Source organism: Xyrauchen texanus, chromosome 8, assembly GCF_025860055.1.
Source record: "Xyrauchen texanus isolate HMW12.3.18 chromosome 8, RBS_HiC_50CHRs, whole genome shotgun sequence".
In the NCBI taxonomy this organism is placed as follows: Eukaryota; Metazoa; Chordata; class Actinopteri; order Cypriniformes; family Catostomidae; genus Xyrauchen; species Xyrauchen texanus.
Window position 1 is genome coordinate 27049340 of NC_068283.1, and position 21147 is coordinate 27070486.

A 21147-nucleotide genomic window follows, 5' to 3' on the forward strand; every position below is an offset into this window, starting at 1 on the left:
GTAGAGTTTGCTCAGTGGGGTGTGTCAAGTCAGATCAGTACATTTCACCATCTTTTACTGTAACGGAGTAGGATATAGATCACAGTTATTATGCAGGCTAAGTAATCAGTTAGCATTTCCATTTAGCAAATCAAGGGTGACCCAAATGAGATGTTAATGAAGCGGATGGGCAGTTGATTTCCTGGGGTCCACTAATTCAACATGTAGTGCTGTTTCACTCAATTTCATAAGACGGCAACCACACTCTCTTCAGTAATCATAATGCCTCCCTCTAGTGAACGTTGGAAAGCATTTGTGCTTAACCTCAGAGTTTGTTCTTTAGGGTCGATAGGGATCAATACTAACTAACTAACTAACTAACTAACTAACTAACTAACTAACTAACTCTGTGTCTGAATAATTTAACATGGTTTTATTTAACATTAGTCTCTCTCTCTCTCTCTCTCTCTCTCTCTCTCTCTCTCTCAGTAGAAGTGTCTGAGGTTCAACCCAGATGCAACAGTGTGGAAGGCAAAGCAACAGGTGTTGTGTAGTCTAACTGAATCGCTGAGGGATGTTTTGAACTATGGCCTTTTCCAACCTGCTACTGATGGGCACGATGCCAAGTTCTTGGAGGAAGAAAGGCCACTTCGCGAGTACCCACAATCCTTTGAGAAAGGTGTACCCTATCTGGAGGTACCCTTCATGTTATTCTCTTTATTTTAAGAATTTTTGGTTTGTTTTTGTTCTTTTTGCACACTTGGTCTATAATTTAATGTGAATGTTGGTGCTAGGAAACTGCTGCTTCAAATTACTGGTTGCCTAGGTAATAAGTAATTCTTTAAGCGTCTTCTCTGGAAACCATGAATCCTAATAACCCTCATATGCTTTATTGTAGATTTGTCTTACAGAGAAAATAATTTAAATGGTTTATTTAGGGGAGATGCAATTTGTAAAGCAGAGGGCAATTAATATTATAAGGTGAACAATGCTTGGCCTTTAACAGTCAGGTTTAAGTAATTAATTTACTAACAAGAAGATCATTTTCCTTCTGAAGTTGATATTGCTGGGAAGAAATTGCCATTGTATATTCTACTTTCAAATGTCCATTTTGGCCAGAATTTCTGTTCGTGTTTTGGCCTGTTTGATCCTGCCCAGTGACAATTTCCCAATAGTATTTAGACACCCTGGGCTGCCATATTTGAAACAAGTTAGTGGAAAACACAGCACGCTGCAGCCATGGAATCCAGCAATACAGCTAGCTAACATTGACAGCGTTATATAAAATCCACATGAGTTGGTTTATAATTTGCAAACAATAAAATCATTGCAAACGTATTAGCTGATCAACTTACAATGTAAGGCTTGTCGCTTTCCATTGTCAGTTTAATCATTCCTGTTGCGTGTCCTCAACCTGGCAACCCGCATTAGCTTTGAGTCTGGGGAGGAGGGGTGGTGGAGACAACTCTCTCCAATATTTTGAATTTGGACTGTAGTACCCATGTTAAATGCTTGATGTCATTGTTACATATTGCTCCTTTAAATACATCTCAATCTCAGCTGATAGCATCTGTGACATACTGTTGATTTTACACAAAATAATTTTGACTCATCCCTTTTGTTTGAAAAAAAGAACTAAAATAAACATTACAAATTTGCAATTCCCCTCAACATTATATGAAATTATAGCCACAATTAAACAATATTAGCATAGCATTAGACTAGAGCAGTGTTTCCCAAACTGGGGTACGCGTGGGGACTCCACGATTTTAGTTTGTCTGTTTTTTCTTATTCACAGTTTAAAATATAATTTGTATTTAAGGTTATATGCATAAGGAGTTTTGACTCAAAAGCTTTGATGACTGGTGTCAGACATTCAGCGCCACCAAATAATTTTCCTCATTCACATGCAGTAATTTTCACTTGCATTTGCATGCACACTAGAGACCTGTTTTTACATTGTTGCATGATGTTTTTTCAGCAAATTAGCTCAACCTTGCTAACAGTGTCAAATGTGTCATAAAAAAGCACCTTGAGCTGACCGCACAGTTGCACAGATACTTACCCGCAGTGTTCAAAGTCTGCCAGCAATGCCGTATATGTAATGATTTGCAATTCCAGGCACAGAACTGAACGCTGTTATTGCGACGCAATGAGGGGAGTTTTCAAATTATGCAGTTATACCAAAACTAGCCATTTATTTTGTATGTTTATGATTAATATAACATGTACAAAACATGTAAAAATATAACATGTTTAATACAAGGAAGTTGTTGTACAGAGATAATTGTGTTAAACAGACATTTTTCAAATTACCTTGTGTGAATTTTATCTATGCGTTAGAGAGGGGTACGCGAAAGGATGTTGAACGTTTGAAAGGGTACGCCACTGTAAAAAGTTTGGGAACCACTGGACTAGAGTGATAGAATAATTTACCAACCTTGTCTGTTTAAAGTTATATCCTATGTTTCAATCCAAATCATGACTATGTAAATCTAGTCAACCTGGTAATTTTCACATGATATCTACACAACACCACAAAGGGACTAGAAGTAACTATCCGTAAATATCATAAGAGGTTCATCCACTTAGAAAAGTAGACCTCAAAAGGAAGATATTAGACCACTTTACAGATCAAATGATGGTTTTACAAAGTAATTCATTAAGAAAAACATCCTTCTTTAATCTCTCCTATTGCCCCATAAACTTCCATTTTAAGTGCATTACTGTTGACACATTTTTGTTTGTTTCAATAAACTGAGGAACGAATCAACATTATTGTTTATGGTAATCAATTGCATGCCACAGATGCTGACAGTAGAGCTTCTGGTATGATGCTTTTAACCCAGAGTATTTCTTTAAGTTCAAATGAGTCTTTGACATCTCTTTTTTCCCTTTCTTCCGCTGATTTTGAATGCTTTCTTTTTACACAGTTCCGCTACAAAACCAGGGTCTACAAACAGACAAATCTTGATGAGAAACAGCTGGCCAAACTGCACACAAAGGTAAGAAGTCAACACATAAACCGTTTCATTCTTCTGATGAAAACAGAAATATAAAGTGATCATTAAAATATTTGTGTATGTTTATGGAATAGAAAGCATGCTGCAGTAACTTATTCTCAGGGCATTGGTTAAGAACTACAAATAGGTATTGCTGCTGCCCAGAGGTCTTCAAATGGGGGCGGGGTTATTCCAGAAGGGGGTTTGGCCAGCTCAGAAAAGGGGGTGACACTTCCACACACGGTTAGGGTTATGGAAAGGGTTAGGTTAGGGACTCTTTATATCTTTGCTGGTGGGTTGGAGCTTTTGCCACTTTTTGGAGCTCTGCCTGCAGTTATATCATTCTCAAAAACCGAGGCATGGTTTTGTGTTCGTTTCCCCCTACAGGCCAGTCTAAAGAAGTTCATGGACAACATCCAGGGTGGCACCATAGAAAAGGTAGCCAAACTTCTGGATAAAGGGCTTGACCCCAACTACCACGACCCTGATACAGGAGGTGAGGTGTCAGGCACTGTGTTGTTCCCTTCCTGAGAGACAATCAACTTCCCATTAGTAAGCTGAATAACCATTTACTGCGAGCAGAGCATATACAGACTCACACACACATCCTGCATGCATATGGAGATAAGGCTGCATGAATATTCAATTAAGGTTTACAGGAATGGACATTTGCATCTTCTAAAATGATGCATGCAGTTTCTAACAAAAGTCATCCTGGGTTTAAATTATGCAACAAATGTGTAATGTCAAGGTTAGACTCGCTTGCTGCCTCCTAAACAAACAAGCAGACAAAAACAAACAAACAAACAAACAAACAAACAAACAAATAAAAAACTCAGTCCTGTGTAGTGAGATGAAATAATTAGCTCAGTGGTTCAGTTCAATAGGTGTCAACAGAGGAAACCCGCTGAATAATTTTTATATATTTGTAACTATTTGCATATTCATAATTTGGCAGCATCTTTTATGGCATATTAAGCTTTTATCATTCAGATTTACAAGATGTTTTTTGAGCATTTGGTAAGCTGTAGAAGTGGCCAGACATGCCGTCAAAAGTCATTTTATTTCCCAGATGACAATGGGGTGTAATATTAGCATTTGTTAGAGTGGAACGTGCCGTCGAGATGACTTTGAGTGTTGTTCACAGTTTGTGTCATCTGCGTAGTCACAGAGCTGATGTTGTGCTTGCCAGGCTGACAGTCACTTCTCAAAGCAGCAGACCCTGCAAACGGAGAAGTGAGAAATGTCGCTCCATTTGAAACCGCTAGGGGCAGCGCAAAGAAACTAAACTGAAAACCACCATGTTCCAAAATAACTTTTTTGCTACACCCTGCTAATAGACCTTATTCACAGTAGCGCTACCTTTGATATTTAACAGGGTAGATTTACCATCCCTTCAATCCCTTGAATGGAACAAAGCTGTATAAGGCTCCTGGATCACATCTGATTTTCCCCAACTCATGATGTCTGTAGTTTTTATCTACTGAATGTACTTGGAAAGATATTTTTCAATGTTTTGTTCATGGAACAATTCAAAAACACATTAAACTGCAGTAAAGCCGAATATACTGTAAGTCTAACCCTCACAGCCATCATCCATTCCCATCAAAAATCAAAGATGGTGCAGCAGTGAATTTGACAAAGTCTGATCAAGTCTGGAAGCTGAATTGAGAAACGGTGAACCTGCACCTGTCATTCTAAATCATAAAATCACACAGATACTGGTAAGGAACTTCAGTTAATGTTTACATCAACCATCAGAATGGGGACAAAATGTGATCTCAGTGATTTTGACTGTCATGATCGTTGGTGCCAGATGGTTTTAGTATTTCTTTAACTGCTGATCTCCTGGGATTTTCATGCACAACAACAAAATACATTATGTGAGCCACAGTTCTGCGGATGGAAACGCGTTCTTGATGAAAGAGGTCAACAGAGAATGGCCAGAGCCGCCAGACTGGTTTGAGCTGACAGAAAGGCTACGGAAACCCAGATAATCACTCTGTACAATTGTAGTGAGCAGAATAGCATCTACAACACGTCTAACCTCGAGGTTGATGGGGCCACGTTGGGCACTTTATTAGGAACATAGTATTTCTAAAAAAGTGCTCAGTGAGTGTATATTGCCACATTAAGTTCTGAGGCCAAAAAAAGAAAAAAGTAGTGATAGTAAGCACTCAGGTAAATGTCGTGTCAGATCTTTTCTTTAGTTGTTTTTGTAAAACAATTTTGTAAAAAAAAAAGTGTAATTTCACAATTTCTGATTAAATGAGACATGCCGGCACATATTTTGAGTAATTCCTTTTTATTTAATCACCAAATATTTTTATTTCAAATATATATTTTTTTTGGTGAGTGTTCATTTTAAACCCTGCATACTACCATTCAGTTTACCTGTGTTTACTTAATTCAGTAGTAAGAAATATTCATAATATTTAAAGAAATGTTCCAAACATGTTCAAAATGTTTGTATTATTTATTTAATACTCTATATGTAGTATAAATTATAAAGTATGTCTGTTAGACACATTCATTAATCTTTGTGTGTGTATGTGTGCAGAGACCCCACTCACTCTGGCAGTACAGACAGAGCCAGGTGGTGGGGAGAACATCAGGGTTCTGGTAATGGGTGGAGCGCACATTGACTTTAGGGCAAAGGATGGCTTGACACCTCTCCACAAGGCCGTCAGAGCACACGGACACACAGCCCTACTGGTAACATGCAAACACACACAAAACCTGTGTTTCTGTGACCATTATGGTAACAGATTCCAAAACCCACATTGGAAATGAAATTGTGCTAATTTGAATCAGAGCTTCTGTTTTTCTCCTTTATAGACGCTTTTGTCTTTAGGTGCGTCTCCTGATTATAAGGACCGCCGTGGGCTGACACCACTTTACCACACTGTGCTGATAGGGGGTGACACCTCCTGCTGTGAAACCCTCCTTTACCACAGAGCCACCCTTGGTCTCTGTGATGAGAATGGCTGGGATGAGTCCCATCAGGTACAAAGAGATGAGGAGAGAAAGGGTGTTGATGAATTTGCATGTCATATACAGCAAACACATGCAAAATCTGGAGATTAATGGTAGGCATAAAATACTTATGGAAAGTTGAGATGCCCTGCAATGTGGCAAACTACACTCACCTAAAGGATTATTAGGAACACCATACTAATACTGTGTTTGACCCCCTTTCGCCTTCAGAACTGCCTTAATTCTACGTGGCAAGGTGCTGAAAGCATTCTTTAGAAATGTTGGCCCATATTGATAGGATAGCATCTTGCAGTTGATGGAGATTTGTGGGATGCATATCCAGGGCACGAAGCTCCCGTTCCACCACATCCCAAAGATGCTCTATTGCAGCATTTCTCAACGGGGGCGGTACCGCCCCCTAGGGGGCGTTTGGACAGTGTTGGGGGGCGGTGTGAATGAGGCAGCAGAGAGGGGGGCGCTCAGGCACAAATGGGGGGCGTTACTCAGAGGTACTCAACAGGCGGCCTGCGCAAAAATCTTTTCAGCTCTTCTCCTTAGCCTATGTCTTCGTCTTGCTCGGATTACTGCTGCCACTTCACCAGGAGGATATGCCAGGAGAGCCGCTTCCTAAGTTACACATGCTTTTAATAGGCGGAGAATTTTCAGCGCAAAATAGAGGCGCTTTCACCGGCTTTTTCTGTACATAACGCGGAATACATAATTAGGCGCAGTTTACGCTTCCCTCCCAACTATTTATGTGACACTCCCACTTTCCCCTTGTCCATCCCATGAATGCATATGCATGACACTAAAAGCGCATTTTGCCATTTTCAATTGCGACAGGCAATCTGCGCTTTCATCTCGGTAGCGCCACGTTCAGTACATACCTCGCCATGGTTTTATGCGCACTTTGCGAAACAAATACGCCTGAAGTGGGCGCAAAAGCGTTAGTACATCTGGCCCTGAGAATTTGAATTGTAATGTGATGATCGGGTGCGGATATCTAATCGGAGAAAATCATTGGTGATGGTGAGTTTGTTTTTAACTGCTGATTCGGGTGACGTTAGAGCTGATCCGCGCATCTCTACTCTGCAATGTGTAATTGGCCGATGGGAATAATAAAGTCATAATAATATAAATATTGATTTTATATTATTTGTCTTTTTGCAGTTATTCACCTAGTATATTAATATTAACTTAAGTTCTCTCCCTCGTGTCCCGCAAAATCAGGTCTGCTGACCTGCAACAGAGCAATAGCCAGGTGGTCACCCTACGTTACTCACTGTTATTCATCACAACGTTTAAGCCTCTGACAACTCATACAATGTTCATTTGAATGTAAAATAAAATTATGTCTGTGCAAATTAATGAATTCATATTTAAATGTTGCTAATAACCCACTCGGCTAGTTACCGGCAAATGATCTCCATAGCAACGCCTAAAAAACAAATGCCGCAGCTGTCAGAGTGGTAGAAATGACCGTTTGTAGGCTATTCAAATTTGAAGCCTAGTATATATTGCCTAATTGAGTGCGTGAATCGACCGCTGCTTTTTCATTGGCCATTTAGGTTAGTTACGTTATTGTTCACGTGATTGGTTCATCTTAAAAAAAATTTGTGTGAGCCTGAATTTGTTTGAATTTCTAAATACATTTGAAATACCTTTCAAACAATCCATGTGTTTTTGCATTTTTTCCAAACACAATATTACTCAACTTGAGGCTTTTACATGTAGTTTAAATACAATAAGAAACTTCTGTTTCAGTTTTTTTTTTTTTTTTTTTTTACCAAAAAGGCTTCAGGTATCAGTGTTGCAATTGTTTGGCTGTAATAGTATTTCTGAAGTGTTTTTTTTTTTTGGGGGCGTTAAGAGGATCATGAAGAGGTCAGGGGGGCGTTTGTTCAAAAAAGGTTGAGAACCACTGCTCTATTGGGTTGAGATCTGGTGACTGTGGGGGCCATTTTAGTACAGTGAACTCATTGTCATGTTCAAGAAACCAATTTGAAATGATTCGAGCTTTGTGACATGGTGCATTATCCTGCTAGAAGTAGCCATCAGAGGATGGGTACATGGTGGCCATAAAGGGATGGACATGGTCAGAAACAATGCTCAGGTAGGCCATGGCATTAAAACGATGCCCAATTGGCACTAAGGGGCCTAAAGTGTGCCAAGAAAACATCCCCCACACCATTACACCACCACCACCAGCCTGCACAGTGGTAACAAGGCATGATGGATCCATGTTCTCATTCTGTTTACGCCAAATTCTGACTCTACCATCTCAATGTCTCAACAGAAATTGAGACTCATCAGACCAGGCAACATTTTTCCAGTCTTCAACTGTCCAATTTTGGTGAGCTCTTGCAAATTGTAGCCTCTTTTTCCTATTTGTAGTGGAGATGAGTGGTACCCGGTGGGGTCTTCTGCTGTTGTAGCCCATCCGCCTCAAGGTTGTGCGTGTTGTGGCTTCACAAATGCTTTGCTGCATACCTCGGTTGTAACGAGTGGTTATTTCAGGCAAAGTTGCTTCTATCAGCTTGAATCAGTCGGCCCATTCTCCTCTGACCTCTAGCATCAACAAGTCATTTTCGCCCACAGGACTGCCGCATACTGGATGTTTTTCCCTTTTCACACCATTCTTTGTAAACCCTAGAAATGGTTGTGCGTGAAAATCCCAGTAACTGAGCAGATTGTGAAATACTCAGACTGGCCCGTCTGGCACCAACAACCATGCCATGCTCAAAATTGCTTAAATCACGTTTCTTTCCCATTCTGACATTCAGTTTGGAGTTCAGGAGATTGTCTTGACCAGGACCACACCCCTAAATGCATTGAAGCAACTGCCATGTGATTGGTTGTTTAGATAATTGCATGAATGAGAAATTGAACAGGTGTTCCTAATAATCCTTTAGGTGAGTGTATACTCCATCTAAAATGATTTATAACCACAATTTGCTACTACTTTTATAATTATTATGCATGCAGCTTTTATGACCTCATATTAGTGAGAGAAACAATGTGAAATACCTAAAGAAAACACAAAAAAAAAAAACAATTCTAACCCTAGGATCATTTAAAATGAATTTACCTAAAATCACAGCACCTGAAATATACATTTTCCTTTATACATTCATATTAATTGTAACCTACAATCTTGATGTTGATTAAAAAACACCAATGGACTTGTTATGCATCAACTGCCTTAATATTTGTGTTTATTTAAACATACTGTATCTCTGTCTCACTGTGAATCACTCATTCAGTCACACCTTCTCTATCTCTGTTTATTTCATGAAACATCTTTCTTACAATCCCCCCACAGGCTGATGGGAAACACCTGTCCTCCCTAAATCTTGAATTGCTGTTGGTCTGTGTGTTAGTTTTCAATATGTATCTCTTCAATACCTCTCTTCTAATTAATTTATAACTTTATTGTGTCTTTTCATCACCGTCTATCCTTCTCTTCATCTGTGGCTTTTTCTCTGTATGTGTGCACTTCCATATCTATTTAGATTTTTTTTCGTACCCTCCCTCTCACTCACACATTCTCTGGTGTTAATTAGCTAAGGTGTCTGTTCTGGCAATGTATAAAATCTATTCTTCTCTCCCTATTTTCCCCTCCTATCAAACAACTGTTTCTGCCTCTGCCATTCCACATCTCTTTATTCTCTCTTCCTCTGTTCCTTCTCCATTTTCTCTTCTTCTATTTCCAGGCCTGTCAAAATGGCAACTCACAACACTTAGAGCACCTGCTTTTTTATGGTGCGGACTCTTCATCGCAGAATGCCTCAGGAAACACTGCCCTGCACATATGTGCTTTATATAACAAGGTATATAGCTGGTGGTCCAGATACAAAACACATGCACATTCTTCTAACCTCTTTCTACACCAGAATTGGTAACAGGATTACAGTAAGGTATCTAGGCTGCACATTTAGCATAAATTGACCTATCACTCATTAGGAGCTAGTTGTTTGGGATCAAATGTTTTTTTATATTTTGTTTTGTACAATGACTTGGACAAAGTTAAATGGTTGAGCTTGACAAATTATATCAACAATACAAATACATTTACAGACATTTGTTGTGTTTAAAAATAGCTACTTTTAATACCATTTTAATTTTATGTTAGATATTTGTTTACTTAGTAGATCTAATACTCTAGTTGTGATCTCACAACTAAAACCAAAGGATTTGTGCCTCTAATGCTTTAGAAAGTTCATGGGACAGTGCTCTATACATGTGGTGAATATACTGAGTTGCTAAAGCTTTTTTGTTACATTTTGCTGCCAGCACCAGTGTTTTGAGGCTGTTATTGTCTAATTCCATCATTTAGGAGAGCTGTGCACGCATTCTGCTGTACCGAGGAGCTAATAAGGACACAAAGAATAACAGTGGGCAGACCCCGTTTCAGGTAATTATGACATTCTTGCCTCCAGGCTGTTATTTATGTTTGTTTGCATTCTGGATATGATTAACAGGTTAAAGAAGTAATTAAAGATAACCAAGCTCCCACAAATGCTTTGCCAGCCTTCTATTGGTAGTTAACTTAAAGGTGAACTGTGTTCTGTTAAAGTGATTTCTCCTATCCCAGTTTATTATGCAGAGACTACTTCAAGTAAGCCATTCGTAGGTTGATTTCCCCGAAAAGTCTAAACACTGTGGCTACTTGGCGCAATAAGAACATCCCAACCAACCCGAAACAGCACCTCTGGCTCAACCAATGGCATAAGCTTGGGGCAGGACTATTTGACTTTTGACCAATGGAAGAGGGGGGTAGTGTTCGAGAAACCAGTTAGAAAACTTGCTTATTTTTGCAATTCCATTTTATGGCAGTAATTGCAGAGATTATACACTTCACTTTTAAGGATGGTGTATCGGTTCAGGCTGATTCTGTAGTTGGTAGTGTGTTATTGAAGAGAAGTGTTTTTGTATGCATTATGAGTCCCAGAAGGAGTGAGGCTTTAGTGAGCCAAAAGAGTTTTATTTAACCTCCGCCATTTCGTGATGGCGTGTATATGTTTTGTGTATAATATAAATGGAAAGGCATTTGTGTGTGTGTTTGATTTTGTCTTATTCCCAAGCTATGCGTCACTCTGCGTCAATTTAGATATGTAAATGTTGAACAATTGCGCACAATTTTCTAGGTGGCTGTGATGTCTGGCCATTTTGAGCTGGGAGAAATTATTAAGAACCATCGAGAATCAGACATAGGTAAGGAACACTCCCTAGGAGCAGCAGAGATTTATTTAAGTTGTGCCAATATTTTTGATCTGTGTGAGATACTTGCTTTTCAAACTGTGGGACATTTGGAGCATAATCATTTTGTCTCTTTCTGTGTCTTTCTTTGCATTCTCATTCTCTATTTCTATTTCTGTCTTGATTTGATGTCAGTCCCCTTTTTGGAGTCTCCAAAGTATGCCCCCCAGAGGAGAGAAAGTGCGCGTACTCTTGGATTGCCCCATCCTCACCCCTTCCTGAGGGCCAACAGTGAAAATAGCATGAATGTGCCTGATTGGATTGCTTTTCCTAATGCTGCTGGATCAAACATTGTCTCTGTACAGGTAATGTGCTAATGTGTGCGAACTCACAGCCAAGATGAAATTTTGCTTGGTAGCTACTAGCAACAGTGTTATAGTAGCATCTGTCATTCATGTTACTTTTAACCAACAACCTGGAAAATAAATAGATACAAATTTAGATTCAAAGGCATCATTTACATATGCATTTGATAGATGCTTTAATCAAAAGCGATTTACAGAGCACTTATTACAGGGACAAACCCCCCAGAGCAACCTGGAGTTAAGTGCCTTGCTCAAGGACACAATGGTGGTGGCTGTGGGGATCGAACCGACATCCTTCTGCTTAACAGTTTAGTGATTTAGCCCACTACACCACCACCACTCCACCATAAATTTAGACTGCAGAAATACTGGGAATAAAAAAAAAAAATCACTTTCACAAAAATGTCTTTGTTTTTTGCACATTTCTCACAAAGTTATTTGATCACACTTCTTTTGTCAGGCTGAGAAAGAGAACTCTATTCAGCATGTGCTGAGAAAATGTCATCACTCAAGCTTGTTTGTATTTATATTTTACAATTGACCTCTGATATAATGGCACTGTTATCTCGTTATCTGTCAGGGTCTGAAGCATGGCGGCACCCTGCGTAGCTCCAGCAGTCCCCGTGGAGCCCGTACCCGTTCCCCGTCCCGTGGCCGAACTGGAGACAAAGATGATCGGAGCCGGCAAACACGTGGAAGACAAGGGTGAGTGAGAGAGATGGAAAGAAAAAAAGAATAGAAATTATAAGGTTATAGCCAGGTTCCACAATGAACACTCAGAAAGCAAATTGCCAGTTGGTTGGTACCTTTATTAGGAACTGAAACACAATACATAGTTTAAATAAGATTGTACAAGTGATATACTGTAAGTGAGTGAACTCTCTACTAATGAAAACATCTTTTGCAACTTAACTTTTACACAACTTTTATCTCAGTGCAAAAGTTATAACAGAGGTTTTCCAGGATGCCTGAAGTACTGTACACAAGTATGGAACAAGGATCTCACCACGTAAAAAAAATATAAATAAATAAATAAAAGAGGTAATTCTGACTTTTGTCTCTGTCTTTCTTTGCATTCTCTCTCTCTCTCTTACTATTTCTAAACACGGAATTGCGAGATATAAAGTCACAATTGCGTGATATAAACTCACAACTGCATGAAAAAAACTTTATTTCTCTCAATTTCGACTTTATAAAGAAATATAAAGTTGCAATTGTGAGTTTTTAATCACAATTGCGAGTTTATATCACTTTACTTTTGCATATGGAGTGGCATTTCGCGTCATTGTGTCGCGCTCTCTCGATTTGACACTCTTACAAATATATCATTAGCACAATTAATTTAAAGAGAATATACTATACGGGAATAACACATTTAACTTAACTACAGAATAAAGCCAGCATATGCTCAGATGCGCATTTCATTGTCGTAAATAAGGGACCTTGTGAAAATTCCACCCACTGCTCTAAAACATCGGTTGTGTCCAAGCATTCAGTCTTATGCCCATTACATAGAAGTTATCTATACACAAAAAACTGTGAAAATACATATTAAGACTCTGAAGGTTGTAGTGTGCTGCAAGTGGATAGACTGTCATATCTTCCCAATATGTTAGTCTAACATATCGGGAAGAATGTCATATCTGCAGTGGGTGGAATTTTCAGTGTCAAAGAAAGCACATCTGAGCATTTGCTGGATTTATTCTGTAGTTACAACAAATGGTGATTGTTAATGTGTTATTCCCGTATAGTATGGTTATATACTCTTTAACGTCATTGTGCTGATGATATATTTACACAATGCCGAGAAATGCCACCGCAAATGATAAATGATAAAAACGTACAATTGCAACTTTATATCTCGCAGTTGCGACTTCATATCTTGCAATTGCGAGCTATAACGTTGAAATTGAGAGAAAAAAGTCTAAATTATGAGTTTTTAGCACACAATTGCGAGTTATAAAGTTGAAATTGCAAGAAATACAGTCGTAATACCAAGGTTTTATCATGCAGTGAGTTTATGTCATGCAGGTATGACTACCAATTGAGAGTTTATTTCTCGTAATTGCAATTTTATGACTCCTGAGATAAAAAGTCAGAATTACCTCTTTTATTTTTTTATTGCGCGGAGGGATCCGTCTTCCATACTTATGTGGAATATTCCATGCATTAATAAAAAAAACTAAAATATGAGGAAGAAAATAGACCTCTGAGGAGGCGAGGGCGTGGCAGAGCGTTCGTCTGGGGAGAGAGGAAGCGGTAAGGGTTTTCACCTGAGATAAATTGCTGCTAATTGTGATTTCTATGTTCACAGTGAGAGGTGGGGAGATAAAAGGCTGCCCAAAACTCCAGAGAGGGAGAGAGAGATGAGCCTACATGTGTGTGTGTGTGTCCGTGTAACTCGCAGTGTGACATTTTCTATTATAAAAATAAAATAACTTTTTGAGTTGGATCAATTGCCTCCCGCTTCCTCCTTTCCCTCCTCCACAAAAGACCTTATTACACTGGTGCCGAAACCCAGGATTCAGAGGAAAAGGATACGCTGTCATGGAGTCGTCACCAATGGAAGAAGTCTTCCGGTTCCTCGCCAGCATCCAACAAGGCCAACACCAGGCCCTCACTGAACTCCGAAATGAGCAGCAGCAGCACTTTGAGGTGCTCCTTCGGACGCAGGAAGAAGATTGGTGGGTGCTGCGGAGCTTGGTTTATCAGGAGGGGGCGGTCGCAGTGTATCCCCATATGTTGCTTACCAAGATGAGCCCCAAGATGACCCAGAAGCATATCTGTATCTCTTCAAGCATACCGCTGAAGTGCTGAAGTGGTCACAGTGCCAGTGGGCGGTGCGTCTTCCACCACTGCTGACTGGGGAAGCCCAGATAGTGGTGCAACAGCTTCCAGTCACCAACCTCCTGGATTACACAGTGCTGAAGAAGACCGTCCTGCAACATGTCGCCATAGCCCGGAAGAATATAGCCAGCGTTTCTGCTTCTTAACACTGAGCTAGTTTGGCCGTCCGTTTGCCTTCACACAGCAGCTTCGCGATGCCTGCCGCCAGTGGGTGCTGGCCAAGGAGGACAGCGATGCCGATGATGTCGTCAACTTGGTGGTGCTGGAGCAGTTAGTCTCCTGGTTGCCAAAAGGGAACGGCCGAGTGCGTCCAGTGCCACGCACTGGCATCGCTTGATGAAGTGGTCCAGCTAGCGGACGACCATCTGGCAGCATATTCAGGTGCAGGTGCACCCCCTGCCTTTCCTTCCACTAATGCCATGAGTGTGGGGGGAGGGTTGGGCCAGTTGTGGGGAGCTGGGTCTTGGCTGTGAAAAGTGCCCAGTAATGGAGGTGGGGACCTTGACACCCCGCAGACCACCTCCGAGCAGGGACGTACCAAATACCCGCATATTGAGGAGGGTACATACCAAGCCTTGGTGGCTTCCGCTTTTAATCAAACCTCCATCCATCAATGCTTAAAACAGGGCATTGGATCCAAAAAATTGGGTATAGATGAGGTGTGTGCACAGGGATATTCAGGATTATCCTGTAGTGACCGTCACCATAATATTCAGGGGACAAAACACAATATTTATCTACGTCAGACTGACACTGGGGACGGCTTGGTCGAACGATTAAAAAAAAAAACTTAAAGAATATGATTTGTAAGTTTGTGCACGAAGATGCTCAGAACTGGGTTAAGTGGCTCGATCCTCTGTCATTTGCAGTGAGAGAGTTCCTGCAAGCCTCCACAGAGTTTTCCCTGTTTGAACTGTTATATGGGCGTAAGCCACATGGCCTGTTAGACATCATGAAGGAAAATTGGTAGCAGGGACCTTAACAGAGCAATAATGAAATTCAATACGTTCTTGACCTGAGAGCAAAACTCCACACACTGGCTATCACAGGAGAATTTGCAACAGGTGCAAGAATGTCAGTCCCGGCTCTATAACAGTGGAGCTCGGCTACGGGAGTTTGCACAGGGAGATAAAGTACTTTTTTCAAAATTTCTCACAAAGTGGCAAGGCCCCTTTAGGTCACACGGCGAGTTGGGGAAATTGATTATGAGGTAGTGCGCACAGATAGGGGCAGGTTACATCAGATTTACCATCTCAACTTACTAAAACCACGGAGAGAGGTGGTACACATTTCCTTGGCTATGGGAGTTGCGGAGAGGGAGGAGCTCAGATCGGAGGTGAATCTAAAAGCTAATCACTTCACCCTGGTCCCTTGTAGAGACCACATCTCGCCATCACAACGTACGGAGGTTTCCAGGTTGAAAAATAATTTCTTTGATGTATTTTTGTCTCTGCGCGGCCACACTAATCTCAGAAAACACCACATCGAGATAACCCCAGGGGTAGTGGTACGTAGTCGTCCATATCGCTTACCAGAACACAAGAAACAGGTAGTATGGGAAGAATTAATGTCTATGATCGATATGGGGTAATAGAAGAATCCCACAGTGACTGGGCCAGTCCGGTGGTTCTGGTACCTAAGAGCGATGGTTCAGTCCGGTTCTGTGTGGATTATTGAAACGTAAGGTGGTGTCAATCTGTTATGCTTATCCAATGCCTCGTATTGATGAACTGCTCAATTGGTTGGGCACGGCTTGACACTGGATTTGAAAAAGGGATATTGGCAGATCCCCTTGACACCAATATCCTGTGAAAAAATGGCCTTCTCCACACCAATTTGTGACCCTTTGTTTGGTTTGTTTGGGGTCCCGGCTACATTTCAGCATCTAATGGACAGGATCCTCAGACCGCACGCTGCTTAAGCTGCTGCTGCCTACTTGGTTGATATCATTATCTTTAGTGGTGTTTGGCTGTGGCACATGCAGCATCTGAGGGCAATTCTGAGGTCGCTGCGGTGAGCGGGGATTCCAGGCAAACCCGAAGAAGTGCACAATTAGACAGGTACGGTATCTGGGGTTTCACTTGGGTCATGGGTAAGTGCGGCCCCAAATTTATAAAACCGCAGCGATTGTGACATGCCCAAGACCCAAGACCAAAAAGGCTGTTCCCCCGACCTGAATCGGGCGTTGTGGGTATGTGGGGGCGAGGGCATGGCCGAGCGTTCGTCTGGGGAGAGAGGAAGCTGTAAGGGTTTTCACCGGAGATGACTTGCAGCTAATTGTGATTTCTATGTTCACAGTGAGAGGCGGGGAGTAAAAGGCTGCCCAAAACCCCAGAGAGGGAGAGAGAGCTGAGCCTGCATGTGTGTGTATGTGTCTGTGCAACATGCAGTGTCGAGTGTGACATTTTCTACTGTAAAAATAAAATAACTTTTTGAGTTGGATCCGTCACCTCCCGCTTCCTCCTTTCCCTCCTCCACGAACGAACCTTATTACAACCTCATTTATGGAACACAAGCAGACAGAATTTATATCATTTGTAAAAATATTCCTACCTAAATATTCAGAATTAATTTAAGACATAAATTCAAGTTCTGCTCGTATTTCATGAATGAGGCCCAGTGTGTATAGATAGACAGAGGCTGGTTCATCATTTATGTGATGCTTCAAGTAAAACTATGACCTGTGCTGTTTGTAATATAAGGAAAAAATAGCTGAATAATTATATGACAATTGAATTATCATTAATTATCATTAATATTAAAATCCCGTGTTGACGTACACCTAATGAATGAACCAAGCTGGTAACAGATGTGCATAAATGAATGTTAACCCTGTTTTCTGACATGTGTCTTTGTACAGAACTGGCTCCATCAGTAGTCAGGGCACAGTGAGCGGCCAGCATCGGCGTCTCTACAGTGCCGTTCCTGGGCGCGTGTTTGTGGCCACTCGCTCTCACTCGGCCCAGGGAGACCGTGAGATCAGTTTTAACAAGGGAGACAAAGTCAAAGGTGAATGTGTATGTGTGTTTCTATTGTTTGGTGTGTAGAAGAACAGCATTCTGCGTGATGTGTGTGTTCTGTATGTCTGTCGGCTGTCATTCAGGCTGGCATAGAGCCATTAAATGTGCATTTGTTTCTGTATGTTTTTCACAGGTGTGGATAAACGTTGTCTGTGTATGTATTCTGGTGATATGTGTTGGTATGTCAGTATATGTCTGTTTGCAAGCAGCATCACCCTGCATGTGAGTGTGTGTGTGTGCGTATGACTTGAAAGAGTGTATATTTAGATCTGTCACTGCTTCAGGGTTCCCACGGTCATGGAAAACCTGGAAATATCAGGGCGTTTCTAAATTTTTAAAGTCATGGAAAAGTCTTGGAATTGTACAGTGTATAGTGAATATACATTTTACTAGTCATTAGCTAGATATTGCTCTTGTGCAGAGCTTGTATAGAGTAAAATATTGATGTTGATTTGTGAGCATATTGTTATTTTTTCCATGAATTGGTCAAAACAGTTCTCAAATCAGACTGAATGATTCATTAGTGAATCGGTCTGAATCAAAATGAAAGTGATGGAAATTGGTCAAACTGTGTGGGAACCCTATAGCTTGAATGTGCTGCCATACATCAGTAAACATTTAAGGGACAGTGACTTGTATGCAGTTTGTGATTCATTGTCTCTGTGTGGGAGGTTTTGTGTTGTTTGTGTTTGTGTGTATTTTTTGCAAGTAAACTGTTTACTTCTCACACACACATACTTCTCTCTCCCCCTGTGTTGTTTGTCTCAGTACTGTGTGTGGGAGAAGGGGGCTATTGGGAGGGGACGGTTCGAGGGCGCACCGGCTGGTTCCCCTCTGATTGCGTGGAGGAGGTGGCACTCCGCAGCCTGGACAGTCGTTCAGGTGAGACTCAAACACACACACGCACACACACACACACACACACACACACACACACACACACACACACACACACACACACACACACACACATTACAGCTATCAATATCGAAGAATTCTGCTCTATGCTCTGAGCTGTCATTTTGTTAATGTCCCATCTGTAGTTGTAGGACAGTTGGACTGACACATCTCCTCTGTGATGTTGTGATGTCTGATGCAGTGAGGGAGAACAGCTATGAGGACTATTAATAGTTTTCAGCAGTACAGGGGTGTGAGGGAGACTGATTGTGCCATTTCATGCTAGTTAAACTCACTGCTGTTTGAGCCACTGCACTCTGTCAGAGCAGGAAACTTCAAGTCAGATGTGTATTTGCTTGTCATGCTGGAGTTACATACTCTTACACACACAATGATGATGTGGATGCGATTGTGTGGGTGTTTCAGAGAGCCGCAGCGAGAGAGCCAAGCGACTATTCCGGCATTACACCGTTGGATCCTACGACAGTTTTGACGCACCCAGGTAGACCACTTCTACAATTTATGTACAAGCATTGCTGATATGTTTAGCTACTCTTACACACACACACACACACACACACACACACACACACACACGCACATTTGCAGATTGGCTTTTTTGAGTTGTGTAATTAATCACTGTCTGACATATTTTGAAACTCAACAACGCACAACCAAAGCACAACATATACTAGTGACCTGCCATCCTGCTTTTCAAACATCAAATTTAGTTTGATTAGTTTTATAAACAAAGTTTGAGTTACAATTATTAATAGAGGATTTCTGTTTTTTAAAGTGGACATATTATGCAAAATTCACTTTTACATGGTGTTTATACATAAAAGCTAGTCAGCAGTGTGTGTACACAACCACCCTACAATGTTAAAAGACCACCCACCCAATCCTCTTTCTTATATTTCTATTAATCAAAAACAGTGTGTCAAAATGAAGTTTTCGTTTCTGCTCTAAAGTGACATCACTTTTGAGCAGGCCTCGCCCACGACTGGTGACTCCACCCTACTATCATAGATCCTTCCCTGAGTGATCTACACACAGTCCACCATTGGTTTCCACGCTGGAGCAGATACAGTGAGAAGAGTATGTCTCAGCTTCATAAGCGTCATAAGTGTTCTGTTGTTGGCTGTGGCATCAGAGCCACTGAATACGCAGTGGACAAGCTGGACTGGTAATCTGGCATACCGGGCATTTTTCCGGTGGGCCGATGCACTTTGAGGCCGATCAGGGGCGGACTGGCCATCGGGAGAACTGAACTGTGTTTACAAGATGTATATTACATCTTGTAAAAAGGGGCATATTAGGTCTCCTTTAATGTACTGAATTGAACCGGTTTGGGATCTCTGTAGTTATTCTTATGATAGGACTGGTTATCATCAGGATGTGGGAATTATGGAAGGTCATGCCTCTGTATGTGTGTACCATGATGCCCATTAAAATATACAAGACTTATATACAGGGTGCAATTTGCCGGGGTGTATATAAGTCTTGTAAGTTTTAATGGGCTTCGTGGTCATTAATTTTTTATCTCCATAAGGGGATACATATCTGTTGTAGTCAGACTAAATGCATTTACCATATCCAACAGACGATGGTGCTATTAAGAAAAGCCCCATTTGGGAGCGATTAGTTTTACGGACAAATGTCTGACTGTAGATGAATAATTTCTGTGGATGTCTGTAATGTTTTCTTTCGATTTGCACGGGATAAGGGATGTCTGGAGAGATCCCAGAGATGCGTGCAAACTCACTGCATTTACACACTGATGTCACACTTCGATAACCCATCAGAAAATGTATAGCTCTGCTGATAAATGATCAAGAATTATTAAACATGAACATACGCTGTATCCTATCTGGGATCATTAAAAGGAATTAAGTGGAATACCTGGAATACCTACCTAAATATAACACAGCTGGTGATATTTGTGAATCTGTAATCATATCACACACTTGAATTATAAGTGTGCTTGTGTGCTAATTTCCCTTATCAAAAGAAAACATGCTGGTTTCTGTCTATTTTACATGGGTAAAAAGACACTTAATTGCATTTAATGCTTGAGGGAAAACATGCATCCTTCCATACGCAACAGCCAGCATTATCTGAAGTTGTGAAGCACTCATTTTTTCTGGTAGCCTATCTTCTTACATGGCCAGCATCTTCAGACACATGGATAACTTGAGAAACAGTGATTATTAAAGCCACCGGCTCACAGACAGTTCCGATTCGCAAAATTTTAACCCTAACCTTGGATTATTTTACCAGGCTTTTTATAATCTTTTTACCGGCACGGCACAGGAACAGATGGCTGATGATCAAGTTTTTTATTTGTTATTCAATGTTAGTCCTGCAGCAAAATATTTGTCAGCTTATCCTAATGCCTCCTGTTAATTGTTTAATATAATTATTATTTTGAGGTGAGGATCATACTTGACTCTGCTACTACAGTGGCTGTTCTGAGCAGACCACGATTAGACTCTAGACTCTGTACTAATTTAATTCACCTTTTACATTGGATGGAATGCCATAAGGCAGTATGTGTACTACCAACTGTTTTACCCAGAAAGTTGACAAAAAGGTCTACATTTATAATGAATGTGCACAAGGCAGCGCAAAATAAAATTCGGTAAAAAAAAAGAAGAATTCTTTTTGAAAAAGTAATATACCACAATCACAAATATGTTTATCTGGACGGGATTAGATTTTTCAAAGGATACCAGAGTTAGACAAAAAATAGTTGTTAATTTACTCTAATAGGCAATGACGTTTAAAGATGTTGTGTGAGGAAAAACACAAATGTGTTTGATTGGGATGATGTTTAAAATCACAAAGTGCATCCATGAGACA

General features: G+C 40.7%; 1 protein-coding gene across 1 annotated transcript in view; it reads left to right on the forward strand.

Moving 5' to 3' along the window:
* LOC127647922 (SH3 and multiple ankyrin repeat domains protein 1-like) overlaps nucleotides 1–21147 on the forward strand; it is a 111456-nt gene that overhangs the window by 52731 nt on the left and 37578 nt on the right. The window contains 13 exon segments of the mRNA XM_052132448.1: nucleotides 472–675; nucleotides 2913–2984; nucleotides 3369–3477; nucleotides 5542–5696; nucleotides 5820–5987; nucleotides 9671–9787; nucleotides 10294–10371; nucleotides 11105–11171; nucleotides 11352–11521; nucleotides 12102–12226; nucleotides 17229–17377; nucleotides 18157–18270; nucleotides 18712–18787. Coding sequence (XP_051988408.1) covers nucleotides 472–675; nucleotides 2913–2984; nucleotides 3369–3477; nucleotides 5542–5696; nucleotides 5820–5987; nucleotides 9671–9787; nucleotides 10294–10371; nucleotides 11105–11171; nucleotides 11352–11521; nucleotides 12102–12226; nucleotides 17229–17377; nucleotides 18157–18270; nucleotides 18712–18787 — 1604 coding nt within the window.